General features: G+C 38.4%; 3 protein-coding genes and 1 long non-coding RNA gene across 4 annotated transcripts; 1 reads left to right on the forward strand and 3 right to left on the reverse strand.

Annotated features, from left to right (window-relative positions):
- Positions 1–1,254: 1,254 nt before the first annotated feature.
- On the reverse strand, positions 1,255–2,905 carry LOC133850037 (uncharacterized). Its single transcript, XM_062285997.1, has 3 exons — positions 2,320–2,905; positions 1,557–2,260; positions 1,255–1,500 (listed from the first exon to the last, which is right to left on the reverse strand). Exons 1-3 carry the CDS (start codon positions 2,822–2,824, stop codon positions 1,438–1,440), a joined length of 1,272 nt encoding a protein of 423 aa, XP_062141981.1. The 5' UTR covers positions 2,825–2,905; the 3' UTR covers positions 1,255–1,437.
- A 586-nt stretch (positions 2,906–3,491) lies between these two features.
- LOC133850908 (uncharacterized) lies at positions 3,492–5,126 on the forward strand. Its single transcript, XR_009895713.1, has 3 exons — positions 3,492–3,704; positions 4,472–4,905; positions 4,986–5,126. It is a non-coding gene; the product is annotated as an uncharacterized LOC133850908 (long non-coding RNA).
- Positions 4,468–7,773, reverse strand: LOC133850906 (carcinine transporter). Its single transcript, XM_062287161.1, has 7 exons — positions 7,588–7,773; positions 7,310–7,534; positions 7,057–7,254; positions 6,309–6,567; positions 5,657–6,248; positions 4,800–5,198; positions 4,468–4,747 (listed from the first exon to the last, which is right to left on the reverse strand). The coding sequence occupies exons 1-7, from the start codon at positions 7,681–7,683 to the stop codon at positions 4,468–4,470; spliced, it is 2,049 nt and encodes a 682-aa protein (XP_062143145.1). The 5' UTR covers positions 7,684–7,773.
- A 304-nt stretch (positions 7,774–8,077) lies between these two features.
- On the reverse strand, positions 8,078–12,784 carry LOC133850907 (transmembrane 9 superfamily member 2). The gene is made up of 5 exons (XM_062287163.1): positions 12,323–12,784; positions 10,425–10,619; positions 9,368–10,353; positions 9,137–9,296; positions 8,078–9,079 (listed from the first exon to the last, which is right to left on the reverse strand). The coding sequence occupies exons 1-5, from the start codon at positions 12,470–12,472 to the stop codon at positions 8,576–8,578; spliced, it is 1,995 nt and encodes a 664-aa protein (XP_062143147.1). The 5' UTR covers positions 12,473–12,784; the 3' UTR covers positions 8,078–8,575.
- Between the last annotated feature and the right edge of the window lie 209 nt (positions 12,785–12,993).

Below are 12,993 nucleotides of genomic sequence, written 5' to 3' on the forward strand. Positions count from 1 at the left end.
TGCAAGCGATGCACTTTCGCAGAAATTCGATCGAATTCAAGTTTGGAATTTGGCAGCGCATCTATGCAAAATGTTAACTTCGCGTTGAACCGAACCAGTGGAAGTTTTGCTAATTAGTCAAAGAGTCAACAGCTGAAGACAGCTGAGAGCATGTCAAGGCAATTTTATATTTATTTATGTACCCGGCAGGCAAAAGCCGATAGATGTGCGATGTGCTGCAATTGTGTGTACTACAACTAAGTCAGCAGCAGTCAGCTGAAAGAACGAACAAACGATCGCGGTCAACCATTTAAGGAGCCTCCGCTCGAGGTCAGCAATTGTGATTGTGATTGTGACTCTGACTCGCGTTGCACGCAACAAAACAAAAACATCATCTACTCTACACACACAGACCGCTGGAGAGTCGAGACTCGAGTCTCGCGACTGCCCGATGACTAACCCGTTGCTGTTGTTGGCCAAGCAAACCGCAGTCGAAGCCGCAGTCGCAGTCGAAGCCGCAGGTGAGCAATGCCAGAGCTTGTTTGGAGTCGGCTTCCTGCTGCTAACATAGACATCATTATACTAGGTACCAATGAGATGGATGAGGTATTACAATTTAGTGAGCTACAGAAATCGCAAGCAACATAAAGCAGAAATAATTTGATCAAAGTGTGAAAATTGAACAAAATTAAGAATATCTTCCCAACTAGTCTAAATGAGAAATAATGTTCCACCTTAATGTTGATTTGCCTAGTAAATATGTAGCACAAAACTTACAAGAACAAAACTGAGAAATCACTTTTAAATAAGGGGTTAATATCCTCAATCAAATCAGTTTCTAAGGCCAATACAATTTTCCTATAATGCTACGGCAAAATACTTTTAATAAATAAATAGAGATAAATAGAGATTAATTCCTAAGATCAGCTCAATATTTCCATTTAGTTTCATTATAACTTAATATTTTAAGGTTTAAATAAGTGATATCAAAAGGTTTCCTATCAAGGTTACTTTTACAAGTTTCCTATTAGTTTAACTCCATTCGTTTTAAAAACATTTAATACTCTATTTGACAGAGCAAATTTCTATCTTTAAAACATTTCTCTATACTAGAATGTTAAAACGCTATTACTTAGTTATTATTCATCCTCATATTGATTATTTAAAAAACTGTTTAAACTGTCTTTTATCGAAATATGGTATCGGGTATCCTAAAGTCGAGTTGTCTCATTTAACCCGTTTTACCTGCTGCAATTACAATTGGTGCATCAAAAGTTCAAGCAAACAATTGAATACGAAATTTATTGCAAACTGATATAGTCACAATAGTCGATCGATCGTTTAATTATTAAATGACCAGTGGTGCATCCAAGGTGCTCGCCATCAATTTATCTGATACAGATCACACAAATGGATCATTGTTGTGTTGTATTGTTGTGTGTTGTGTATGGTCGCTTCCTAGTCCGTTTCACTCTTAAAGTTCAGCTTCACTTTGTTCTGCGGCTTTAAGTACTCCGGATGCTGTGGCAAGAAGTTAGAAGATTAATTTCAGTGCCTCATGCTTCTATCTTACTTACCTTTAGCATATCGCGGTTGATTCTAGTTCCCTCCACATTCAACAACATATCGCGACTCGGCAAGTTTTTGCTGCAACAGTAGACGGCATTGAGCACAAACTGATCGGTGATCTGATCGCAATCCTTGAGATTAATGCATGAAAGCATCGGACACTTGCGTATCAGGCTCATGAGACCAACGTCCGTGACACGACCACAAAAGGACATGCCAAAAAGACGGAGCAACGGCAGATCATTAAAGAACCTGAAGTGATCATCCTCCAGCACATCGTTGTCACTCCAATGAAGCTCCCCCAACGAACTCAGTTGTCCCAAATAGCGTGCATGTTCATTGCTTATCTCAAATTGCCCCGACAGCTTCAGGTACTTGAGCATGTTGCCCTTCTTATCGGCGAGCGTCGATAGAAACGCCAAGTTCAACTCATTGGAGGTCATCCAGGTCTTCAGAGTGCAACGCTGCAAATTAGGCAGCTGAGCAATCACCTCAAAGCTCGAGTCGCAGCCGGAGAAGGACAACTCCTCGAGTTCTCCGCAGCACTCGGCAATCTTTTCGTACAACGAGTGATTCATCACCTCAAAGCAACAATCGTCCAGCACCAGCACACGCAAATGCTTGAGAGGAATGCCAAATTCTCCAGAATTCCAGAGCAAACAATCGCGCAGCACAAGACGCTGCAGCTTATCAAAGCCGCACAAATGTTTGCCTATCAAAATAGATCATTTAATTGATTACCAAATGATTGCGAAAGAAGACTAAACTTACCCGTGTAGCAGCCATTGATGAGCTCAAAGGATTCCAGCTCGGTATTCCCCTCAAGATCAAAATTCAACACATCTTCGGCATCCATGCAATCGATGCTAATGCGTCGCAGTTGTGTTAGGCGCGTCATTAGTTCGCGATAATGGAAATCATCTGTCACATTACTATAGTTGATCTCCTCCAGATTGCGGCAATAGACAGCTATAAACTCCACGATCAGCGACTCCTTTTGAAACGACGAGCAGTCAACAGTAAGTGAGGTTATGTACGGTCCGGCCACACTGAAGAAATCAATCATTTCACCCAACTGCATCTGCTCCACATCCTCAGCGTTCAACGCATGTCGACGCGATCGCACCCATTTGCTAAAGACGTGCATGAATTTGGGTGCCACACAAGCCAAACGCACTTTGTCGCAGAGTTGTGGCAAATAGGAGAAGAGTTCATGCACGATCTCCTCGTGCAGACACAGAATGGGACATGTCTGCAGCTCAGACACTTGCGACATTTTCAATTAGTGCCTTGAACACACATTAAATTTTCATTGCTAAACGATACTGACATAAAAAACACAACACTGTAATTGGATATTCAAAATCTTTTAAAACGTTCTTTTTACTAATGGTCATCCCAAGGTTGCCACTGTCTTGGCCGCCAGCGTTGCCAGCTCGTCATAAACAAATGCGTGTGCACACACTGAAAACATAAAGGAACACTGAAAACAACGGTGCTTCACAGTCGAGATGAAAAGTTTGCAGACAAATAATTTTAAATGAACAAAAATTTAGAAAATTATTTTTTTTTGTTGATTTTTCTGAGAGGAAGCTAGAGGGGAAGCTAGATATTCTTATTAGAATTTAAATAATTTTAAATGAGCAGTAATTTAGAAAATTATTTTTATTTCTCGAAGTGGATACTTTATATATTTTGATTTGAATTGAGACTAATATACTATAAGCGAATTAAAAAGCTTTTAACCCTTATCTAGTGCTGAAAATAATTAAATTATTATTCATAATAAAAATAAAAAATAATAAAAGAATAATGAGAAATAAATAAAATAATAAATATTTTAGAAATGAAAAAATTATGAACCCCGTATAAAATATTGATAAATAGCCAAAATATAATACCTAACCTTTTGCACTCAGTGTTTATGACAGTCAACAGAATATATTAATAGCTGCAGCTAGTTTTCATTCCATGTTCAAAATAAAAGTATAATGTATGAGAGTGCTGGCAATAATAAATGGTGTTTTTGTTTTAGAGCAATTAATTGCATAATTGATTGCATAAATGCATAAATCAGAGTCGGTAACAAACAATAACAGATGCGAGCACAATAACAAATCGTCATATTAGAAGTACAATAAGTTTTTTTATATTATGTATGTAGTATGTGTGTATTTTTTACCGGATATGTTTAATGTAATGTTTAAAGTGTTTTTTGTTTAATTTGCGGTTTAATGATACTCGCAACAATTAAATCAAATATGCTTCTGATATTTCTCTTTCTATATAATTTATATATGTGACTACTGTTTGTCTATATATCTTAAAAGTTCCTGATTTTTTTTAATTATTTAAGTTAAAACTAAAATGTTTATATTTTGCTGAACTTTAATTACATCTTTTTTATTTAATTTATTTAATGACAAGTATCGATTTTTTATTGTAAAGTTATTGCTTATTTAAAATACTAACTTAACTTTTTGTTTTGGTTTTTTTTTTCATTTATATTACGTATACGTATTATTTTCAATAGCATGTTCTTTGCGAAAATTAAGTTGATATTTTAATTTCAAATTTATTTTTAAGAACGTTACAATACAATAGTTTTTGCTGATGATACCTTTCTGCTGGAGAACTTCCTACCTATTACAAATAACTAATTTAATCTTTGTATTTACTACTTTTCTCATGCGTATACGTAATATTTTGAAATTAACTTTCTTTACGGAAATTGAATTGAGAACTGCTACAAAAATTCCGCATTTTTTTCAATTCATGACAATAGTTTCCGCAAATTTGAAATGATCTAGCTGTTCACTAAAATACTACAAACAACGGAATAACGAGTATGAATACATTTAGATGTGTATTATATTAATAATACTTGGTCTGCTTAATAAATTAAACAGTAATAAAACTTTAGATCCAATGGGTTAGTTGCATGGTGCCGTCGTGTGTTCTTTGAGTGTCCATCACGCTCATTTGGCGCACCAGACGCTTCATGGAAGGTCGATGCACTGGACGACTGCCAATGCCACTCCCACTGCTTCCCAAATCCAGAGGAGTTCGCTCATCGATGCGAGGCTTTTGACGCAAACGACGATTGTCTTTTAGCTCCAGTTCCACCTCAGACTCGTTGTTGGATGAGCCACCCAAGACATCCAAGTTCTCATACGAAGTTGGTGGCGAAAGGATTTCTCTGGGAATTAATAACATCATTCGATACTCAATTAATCCCATCAGATACTTACGGCTGTGGCTTGCAACGACAGCAATCTTTAAGCTGCCAGTTCTTGCCGAACTCTTCGCCCTCCTCAATGGTCTGCGGCAGGCGATGATGCAACGTCTCCGGCAAACGTAAGCCCGTCATGCCTCCCAGCACCGACACAAATCCCATAATGACCAACGGCAGCTTTAAATTCTCCTTTCCCAAATAGGTGACAAACGGTATCACAATCAATCCCAGGCCACCAATATAACTGGAGGCCCCGATGCCAATGCCACGCACCTGCGTCGGATATAACTCGCCAGCAAAGGGATAAATGATGAGAAACGAGGCCGAGAGAAGAGCCTTGGAGATGAGATACAGTGTCAACGTCTCGTCGATGGCATCGTCGGGTAGCATGACAGTTATAATGCAAGCAACTCCCCTAAAAAAAGAAATTCATAGTTTTTTTATTAATATTTTAAATTGAAAAATAATATAAATATTTATTATTTAAATACACTTTTAAGAAATTGGCTATAACTAAAATTTAATTTAGAAATAAATACTGTCCCAGTGAAACATAAACGTCTAGAACAACATTTCTATTTCTAATTTTTATTAAATAAATTAACACCAACTAGAAAATGATGTATGCCAAATTTTAGTGTTATACTAGATACGAACATGTGAGAAAGCCATATACCAAATTAGTCTATAGAAAAACATTAAAATATATCGAAAGCTACATTTGGTATATCACATGCTGTTACCCTCCAAATTTACTCTAGAATACCAAATATTGTAGATTGACAATTAAAGCAACTAAGAGCGGGTACAAAAAAAACTTCTTTGGAAAACTCAATTCGGAAGTGCATTATAAAATAGATTTTCAAATCTTACCCCAGCATCATGGACAAGCTAAGCGGCCAACGGCGTCCCCAAGTGTCCATGAAGTACCAACAGCACAGGTAGCTGGGCAGCTCCACAACCGCCGACAGAAAGAAGCTGACATACTGATTTGTGCCCAGCGAAGGACCATAGTAGCTGAGACCCAAATAAACCGTTTCGTTGGCAAACCAACTGAGCGTAATCAAAATGGTCTTGAGGCGCATATTGGGCGTGCGACACAGATCCATGAGACCGACATTGGCCACCTTTTTCTTTTGGCTCTTCAACTTGTCGCGACGTATTTGCGCCTCCAGTTTGCTGTGCACAGCCTCCGGAAACTGCCGCCCATTGATCAACGCCATGCGCTCGAGGATTTTCAAAGCTTCTTCAAGGCGACCACGCATCAGAAGCCAACGTGGCGATTCGGGCATCACAAACATATACAGAAAGTAGGCATAGAAGGGCAACGAGGTGATGTAGGAAAGACGCACCCAATCACGCTCCAGATACGTGACTAGTGATAACAGCATAATGCCCGATGTGTAGAAGGTGCAAGTCATAACGGTCACAAACGAACGGTACTTTTCGCCTACCAGCTCCAAGGCTGCAACAATAAACCGCATAAATTCGGATAATTATGTTATGTTTTATGCATTGCACTTACATATAATAAATGGTATTTGATAGACAGCCGGTATGGTGAGTCCAACAATTACGCGACTTCCCGCCCAGGTCCAGAAATCCTTGCTTAGCGACGTCATTAGGCTGCCCGCCAACAGTGTGGCCAGACATGTGAAATAAGATAGCCGGCGTCCGGCTCGATCGTTGAGCAGCCCAAACAAATACACACCAACTGGGCCACCAGTGTTGAGCGCTGCCAGACCGATGGTTGGATAAATGTCTTGATCGCATACCAAATCGAACTGTTGACAAGTAAACTTGTCAGATAAAAATTTATGAAATATACTTGAGCTTAAGATGCGATTGTTTGTGACTTGGGAAATTATTAAAATCGAGTAAGGTTAACTGCTCAGCTAGAGAGGTCCTGGCTTAGTGACGTCACAAAGCTACACACCATTAGTGCTGCCAGACATACGAAATATACTGTTGCGCGTAATTTCGACACACTTAGATTTCAGTTGAATATTAATGTACATTAAATGCTTGAACCTAAATGGTTAATGTATTTTGAAAATAAATGGAAACTGTGCATTACTTTATAACCTGCTGTCCTCATAGCTAGACGTTGCCATCGCTAAACGCTGCCAGGCTGATTGGTCGCATATTTTAATTGGAGATTGAGTTGACAGTTTATAATTCAAATTGGGAAACTTCATAGAGGGAACATGACTGAAAGCAAGCTCATCTACATGAATGTCTTAATCTAACGCAGTTGAATTTTAATCAATCACATCGATCACAATCGAAGACCAGATACGACTGGTATTATATTCCCAGCCCTGGGAGCACTTGACCAAGGGCCAACTTCCGTTGTTGAGCTGCAGATTTGTCAAATTCCCATTAATATCTCCTGTATCCAAAGTGTCCAATAACTGTGTCCAGTTGACGCCGTACATAAAGCATTTACTATAGACCAAATCATCGTTATCCTGAGATAAGAACGCTTTTAATAGGAGAGACCTGCACAATTCCAACCTGGATTACCTGCTCCTTGGGTATAGCCAACATTTTGCGCTGTTCGAGGTCGAGGTGCTGCAGCTGGGGCACGCGACACCAATAATCATCGGGTGTGTCGGCCATGAAGAGCTGATTGAAGGCACAGAAACCGCATGGGATGCATGCTGGCAAGCAAATGCCGAACACGAGCAACTTTTGATACTTGCCAAACTCGCCAATAATGGGCAAAAGATCATCCAAATCAAAGGCCTCCTGCATTATGGAGAAGCATTAAATAATGCAATCATCCAAGAAGATTGTCTTACATCAACGGATTCCTGTGCCTCAGGCTTGTTGCGTTGTTGTCGCAGCTCGGATATTTCATCGTACTCATCCTCACTATCCACAATTTCGCCAGTCATTTATTTTATTTTTATTTTTCCTAAACTCTTTGCTACCAGCAATTTTTCCGTTTCGACTGTTTTCCCGTTTTACGGAAACCCCAAAAGTGTTGTCAGCTGTAAAGTGCAACAACAGAAAAGGGTTACACAAAATCGACAAAAGAGGGCGCCAGCGGTGTTTTTAGGTTTTTATAATTTATTGTTTGAATTGCAAGTTAGTAATTTAATTGATTTAAACTAAAGTAAAGTATATACTTTTTTAAATATTACACATATGAATTCAATGTTTTGCTTTTTAATGTTTATGCTTAGAATGCAAGCTGCAAATTACAGTTGATTGGCTTTGATTTGAAAGTTGTTGTCACAAAAAATGTTTCAAGTACTTTTTGGGAATCGTATCTAAAATCTGATTTGGTTTTCTTTCACTATATATGTATGTATAATTAAGAACAGCATCTTGCGAATAATCTTTGTCGTTTCTTTTTTTTTGTATCGAGCGAAATGGACGTTGATGTTTTTGTTTAAAATGAAACGAATTGCAAAAAATTACATTTGTTTTTTTTTTTGGAAAATTAATCAAACTTCCAATTGATTTTCATCCTTTTGTCGTACTATCATCTGATTTATGCTTAAAATTATTGCGCGCTTCAATACTACATACATGTAGTACATTTACATGTATGCATCTGTATAATTAAATACATATTACATTACATTACAGTTCATTAATCGATAAACAGAAAACCGGCTGTTCATGCACAGCGCAGAAATCACACACATTAGGCTTAAGTGTAAATTGTGGCTACACACACACACAATCAAAAAAACTCACACACATACAGACTTTATATGTCGTATATATAAATATAAACATTTGATATATATGTGTAGTCTGTCTGTCTGTTCGTTGTGTCTAATCCACCTTGACAACGCTATAAATTTTTCGTATAAACCAGAAGCACGCAAAGAATCCAATTGTGCCCGTAAGCAAAAAGAATAGGAATACCATAATTGCTGTATAACCAAAGTAGAGGAACGTCGATGCGCTATCCTTGATCGACAGCTTTGTGACAAAGTAGTGACAGCAATAGATGAACAGATAGACGGCCGTAAAACCCGATGTGAGGAACGATCGCCACCACCAATGATAGTCCTCCGCACATAAATGGAAATAGCACAGCAAAATGGTTGTTTCCGAGCACGTGATGACAAGAATCAGGAATACGAGGAACAGGAATCCAAACATATAATACATTTGATTCGACCACAGAGAGCTCAAGATGAAGAACAGCTGAATGAAGATGCAGCCAAATGGCAACACGCCTCCCATAACAATGCCAGGAATGGGTTGCGTATAGATGGATTGATCTGGTATTTGACGTGGTATTTGATTCGTGCGCACAGGATGCTCCAAGGCCTGTAAAACCAATACATTAATGTCACTTCAAGTAATTGGTTAATGCACAATACTTACGCGCTTACGGAAACCGAAATAGGCACCTACAAAGGTCAAGGGTACAGAGACGCCAAACCATAAAGCGAGCAGGGCAACCAATGTGCTAAAGGGCACAGCGCCCGAGCTGCTCTCGCCCCACAGCACCAGATTCATCACAAAGAACAACGAGAAAACCACACTGTTGCCAAGCGATAACGAATCAGTGAGTAATCAACGTAATGAATCACTTAATCACATTAGCACACTTACCCGGGACAAACAATCGAGGTAAGAATGACGTTGCTCTTCCATTTGACACCACCGAAACTCTTATAGATGCGTGCCGAGACGTAGCCAGCTGGCGTGCCCAGCGAGACAAACAGCACCATGGAACAGGTCATCAAGGCGCCACGATTCGCTGGCGACAAGAAACCGAGACAAGCAAAGCCCAAAGTAACCATGGCCATAACCAGCACTTGAACACCAGAGCCCAAGAATACAGACAGCAACATGCCCTTGCGTGGTGGCCTAAAGACATCGCCATGCACCAGTTTCCAGCCGAATTCCTCCTGGGCATCCTCACCACTATCCATTTGATTGTATCTTGCAATATCCTTGTGCAGTGTGCGTAACATAATCATGGCCACCATGCCGCTGAGGAACAGCACAATCACCAGCGAGTTGAGGATGGAGAACCATTGGATATTCGTGTGCGGCATCGATTCCAATATGTAATCCCAACGTGATGACCATTTGACAGCATTATTCAATGTAAATCTCACGCTATATGTGTAAAGGATGGTCTGCGATTCGCCCGCCTTCAGTGAACTTTCGCGTATGGCGAGAGGTTCGGTGCCCAAACAATTGGGATTCTTAGGATCAGCATGATTCAAAGATTTGGGTGTCACCTTCACCGAGATGATGCGACCACTGCTGCTACTGAAACCCATGCCCCACTCCTCGCGTGCACCGCTGTGATAGGTGATCTCCAGATCCACATGATTGAAGGGATAGTAGTGCAGAGGACGATTGTACAGCGAATTGATGGCACAACCTTCGCCATCGGGACGGACCAAGCAACCCATGGGGAAGCCAGTGCTGCAATATTGTTTGCCCGTCTCCAGCTGATAGCACCACGTTACAGGCATATTGTCGACGATCCAATGATGCTGATAGTTCAAACTAATGCCCTTCTTTAGCACCATCATGCGACGATCGCTGTCCGCATTGCCGCCAGTGTAATCCTTCTGACAAGCCTGGAAAGTGCAAAATACAAATTTAAAGACTTGGCAACCACACTAAATTGTCTAATTTGTGTGATACTAACCACTGCGCACTCCACATTCTCCATGAATTGTATGTGATAGGGACCCGGTCGAATACGCTCGCCAAAAACGACTTGGCCCAGGTTCTCGACGGGGGAGTTCTCCTCCTTGCCCAGACAAAAGTCAAAGTGATGGTACTCATAGGGTATGACAGACTCCTCGGTGTTCAAGCGATTCACATACAAAATGACATCGGACTTGAGGAAAAGAACAATATAAAATATTTAGTTAATTTGAGTTCTTATTTTATAAAATTATATGCTTAAATTAAAATGATTATAAATGGCTTATAAATAAGGCTTCTTTTCTTATATTATATTCATAGACTTTTTTTAAAATATACAATGTAATTGTTATAAATATCAGTGAATCGAATCAATAATCTAATTAATTTTATATAAATCGGATAAATAAAAAACCTGTACTATATAACGAATAGCTAAATTTGAATAGTTTTTCAATGGAAAAATGAAAATATATTTTAAAATTCAATCTTAAAATAAATTTAATTTTACTCTATCTGCAATTTACAATTAATTTAAAATATATTTTGTGTTTTTTATATTCTAAGCGGCGGCGCACTAACATTTAATAGTCACAATGATCGTACAACATTTTGCAGAGCTGATAAATCATGAAACTTAACAGCTGTTGTTGCGCGCGTTCAACTAGAAGTTAAGCCGATAACTAGTAACAAGTAGCATTAAATAGTTGTGCATTTAAATGAAAATATTTCATACAAAATAGAATACATAAAAAATGTAATAATAATTCCAAATGTAAAATATTTAATTTTATTTCAAATAGTTGGGATTTATCTTGGATGTGGGATTTAATGTGGGTATGTAATATGCCGGCACTCTTATCGCTACATATTTAAAATTCGTCCCAGAGTTGGGGGCCTCGATGCTAGTTTCTTTTTTTGTTCTTAGCTCTACTATTCTAAGTGCTGTATTAAGTTAAGCTTAAGACAACAGTTATTTTAATCAGTGCTTATCACACATTACAACTCATCCTCACTTAGAAAATAAAAGGATACACAAGAACATATAACATAAATATATAGAATATATATAACAAAAATCTTTCTTTAAATGAAACCACGATTAGACTTATCAATTGGAATTGCATCAAAATTGTTGCGAGGTTGGCAGCCCTGTTTCGTATAAGATTTTTATTTTATTGAAAAGCTTCATACATTGAGCGATCGACAAACAAAGCAACTCAGATAACCACTTAAAACAATACTTAATTAATTTCTGTGGAGGAGTAATGTTCCGAGATAAAGTACTTCTATATTTTATGCTCTCCCAAGACACGTTTCCACTTCTATTTCTAACATACGTGTTTTCCTCATAGATATTTTTTTGCTTGCATACTACATTTACATTGTATTGTATTTTTTAAAAGACTTTTATCTTCATTAAAAAAGGCAAATTATATCGTAGCTGACGACTATATATTTTTTGAAAATTATCAAACTGCTGTTTCAAATGGGAAATAAAGAAAAAAAAAAGAGTTCATGATAAACAAACATCGCAAGGCAAACACAAGAAAGAATAGAGGAGAGAACTTAATTACGTTTGGTATCCAACTGAACACAGAACTAACATAGACAGACACATTCTTGCGCACATATGTACGTATGTATGTGTAGAACTATTGTATGTGTTGTTTGTACATGTGGGCTGTGTAGTTTAAACCAAACGATCGACGTCAGCACAGACCACCTAAATATCCAACACATATACACTGTAATAATGATGAAAGAAACTTAGGTTCTTATCATTGTTTCCGTTTTGCGGCAAAGCATAAACGTAGCATGGCACTTAACAACTATTTAATGCATTAGTTGATGACAAACAGACACACGCATAAACTCACACACACACACACTTACCTTGCATGTAGAGGAGATCTCTGACTTCTTGCAAAAGTTTACGGGCGCCAGGCCAGGCAGATAAAAAGCCTGTGATAGCGACAGCACACTGGCCCAAACAAGCAGCATCATCGAAGCCATGGTGCGACGATGGCACCGTGGCGATAGCATTTTCCTTTTTTTGGTTTGAGGAATGTGAATTCGACAACAACTACAGCAGCACACACAGCTCTACTACCAAACCACCCACAAATTGCAGTCACTATCAAGTGAAGAGGGTCTAGCGACAAATTGTTGTGGGATGTCGTCACACTGCAGAGTTGCTGGGTTGAGTCCTGTAATTTTGCGTGCGTTTATTACACTAAATTTTGTCTTTCACGCCTATTTAAGACGCAGTTTCAGTTAAATTGTCAATTTTGTTTTTTTCGGCTTATTTCGACTGACTGACTGACTGACAAACGTCAGCACTGTGCCAAGTGCAAAAGTGGCGTTGCCACCTGATAATAATGAAGTTGCTGTTGGGCTGCTAACCTGTTCAAAATACATCAGAGTTGCTATTGCATCGATTATTTAATTCAAATTATTTTATTAACATTGCATGCTTAATTTTCAAATTTTTAGCTATTAAATAATCAAATTTAAATTAATTTAATATCAGATTTGAAAGTTCGCATTATTTACTGTTATCGAGC

Source organism: Drosophila sulfurigaster, chromosome 2L, assembly GCF_023558435.1.
Source record: "Drosophila sulfurigaster albostrigata strain 15112-1811.04 chromosome 2L, ASM2355843v2, whole genome shotgun sequence".
NCBI classification, from domain to species: Eukaryota; Metazoa; Arthropoda; class Insecta; order Diptera; family Drosophilidae; genus Drosophila; species Drosophila sulfurigaster.

Bases quoted from the DNA above. Each gene is read 5' to 3' on its own strand.
- LOC133850037 (XM_062285997.1), bottom strand. From the start codon at position 2,824: ATGTCGCAAGTGTCTGAGCTGCAGACATGTCCCATTCTGTGTCTGCAC. The intron at 2,261-2,319 runs GTAAGTTTAGTC...CTATTTTGATAG, and splicing joins CATCAATGGCTGCTACACGG to GCAAACATTTGTGCGGCTTT. The intron at 1,501-1,556 runs GTAAGTAAGATA...TTCTTGCCACAG, and splicing joins TCAACCGCGATATGCTAAAG to CATCCGGAGTACTTAAAGCC.
- LOC133850906 (XM_062287161.1), bottom strand. From the start codon at position 7,683: ATGACTGGCGAAATTGTGGATAGTGAGGATGAGTACGATGAAATATCC. The intron at 6,568-7,056 runs GTGATTGATTAA...ACTTGTCAACAG, and splicing joins GGTCTTCGATTGTGATCGAT to TTCGATTTGGTATGCGATCA. The intron at 5,199-5,656 runs GTAAGATTTGAA...TTCTTTTTTTAG, and splicing joins AGCTTGTCCATGATGCTGGG to GGGAGTTGCTTGCATTATAA.
- LOC133850907 (XM_062287163.1), bottom strand. From the start codon at position 12,472: ATGCTATCGCCACGGTGCCATCGTCGCACCATGGCTTCGATGATGCTG. The intron at 9,297-9,367 runs GTAAGTGTGCTA...GCTTGGCAACAG, and splicing joins ACCTCGATTGTTTGTCCCGG to TGTGGTTTTCTCGTTGTTCT. The intron at 9,080-9,136 runs GTAAGTATTGTG...TTGGTTTTACAG, and splicing joins ATTTCGGTTTCCGTAAGCGC to GCCTTGGAGCATCCTGTGCG.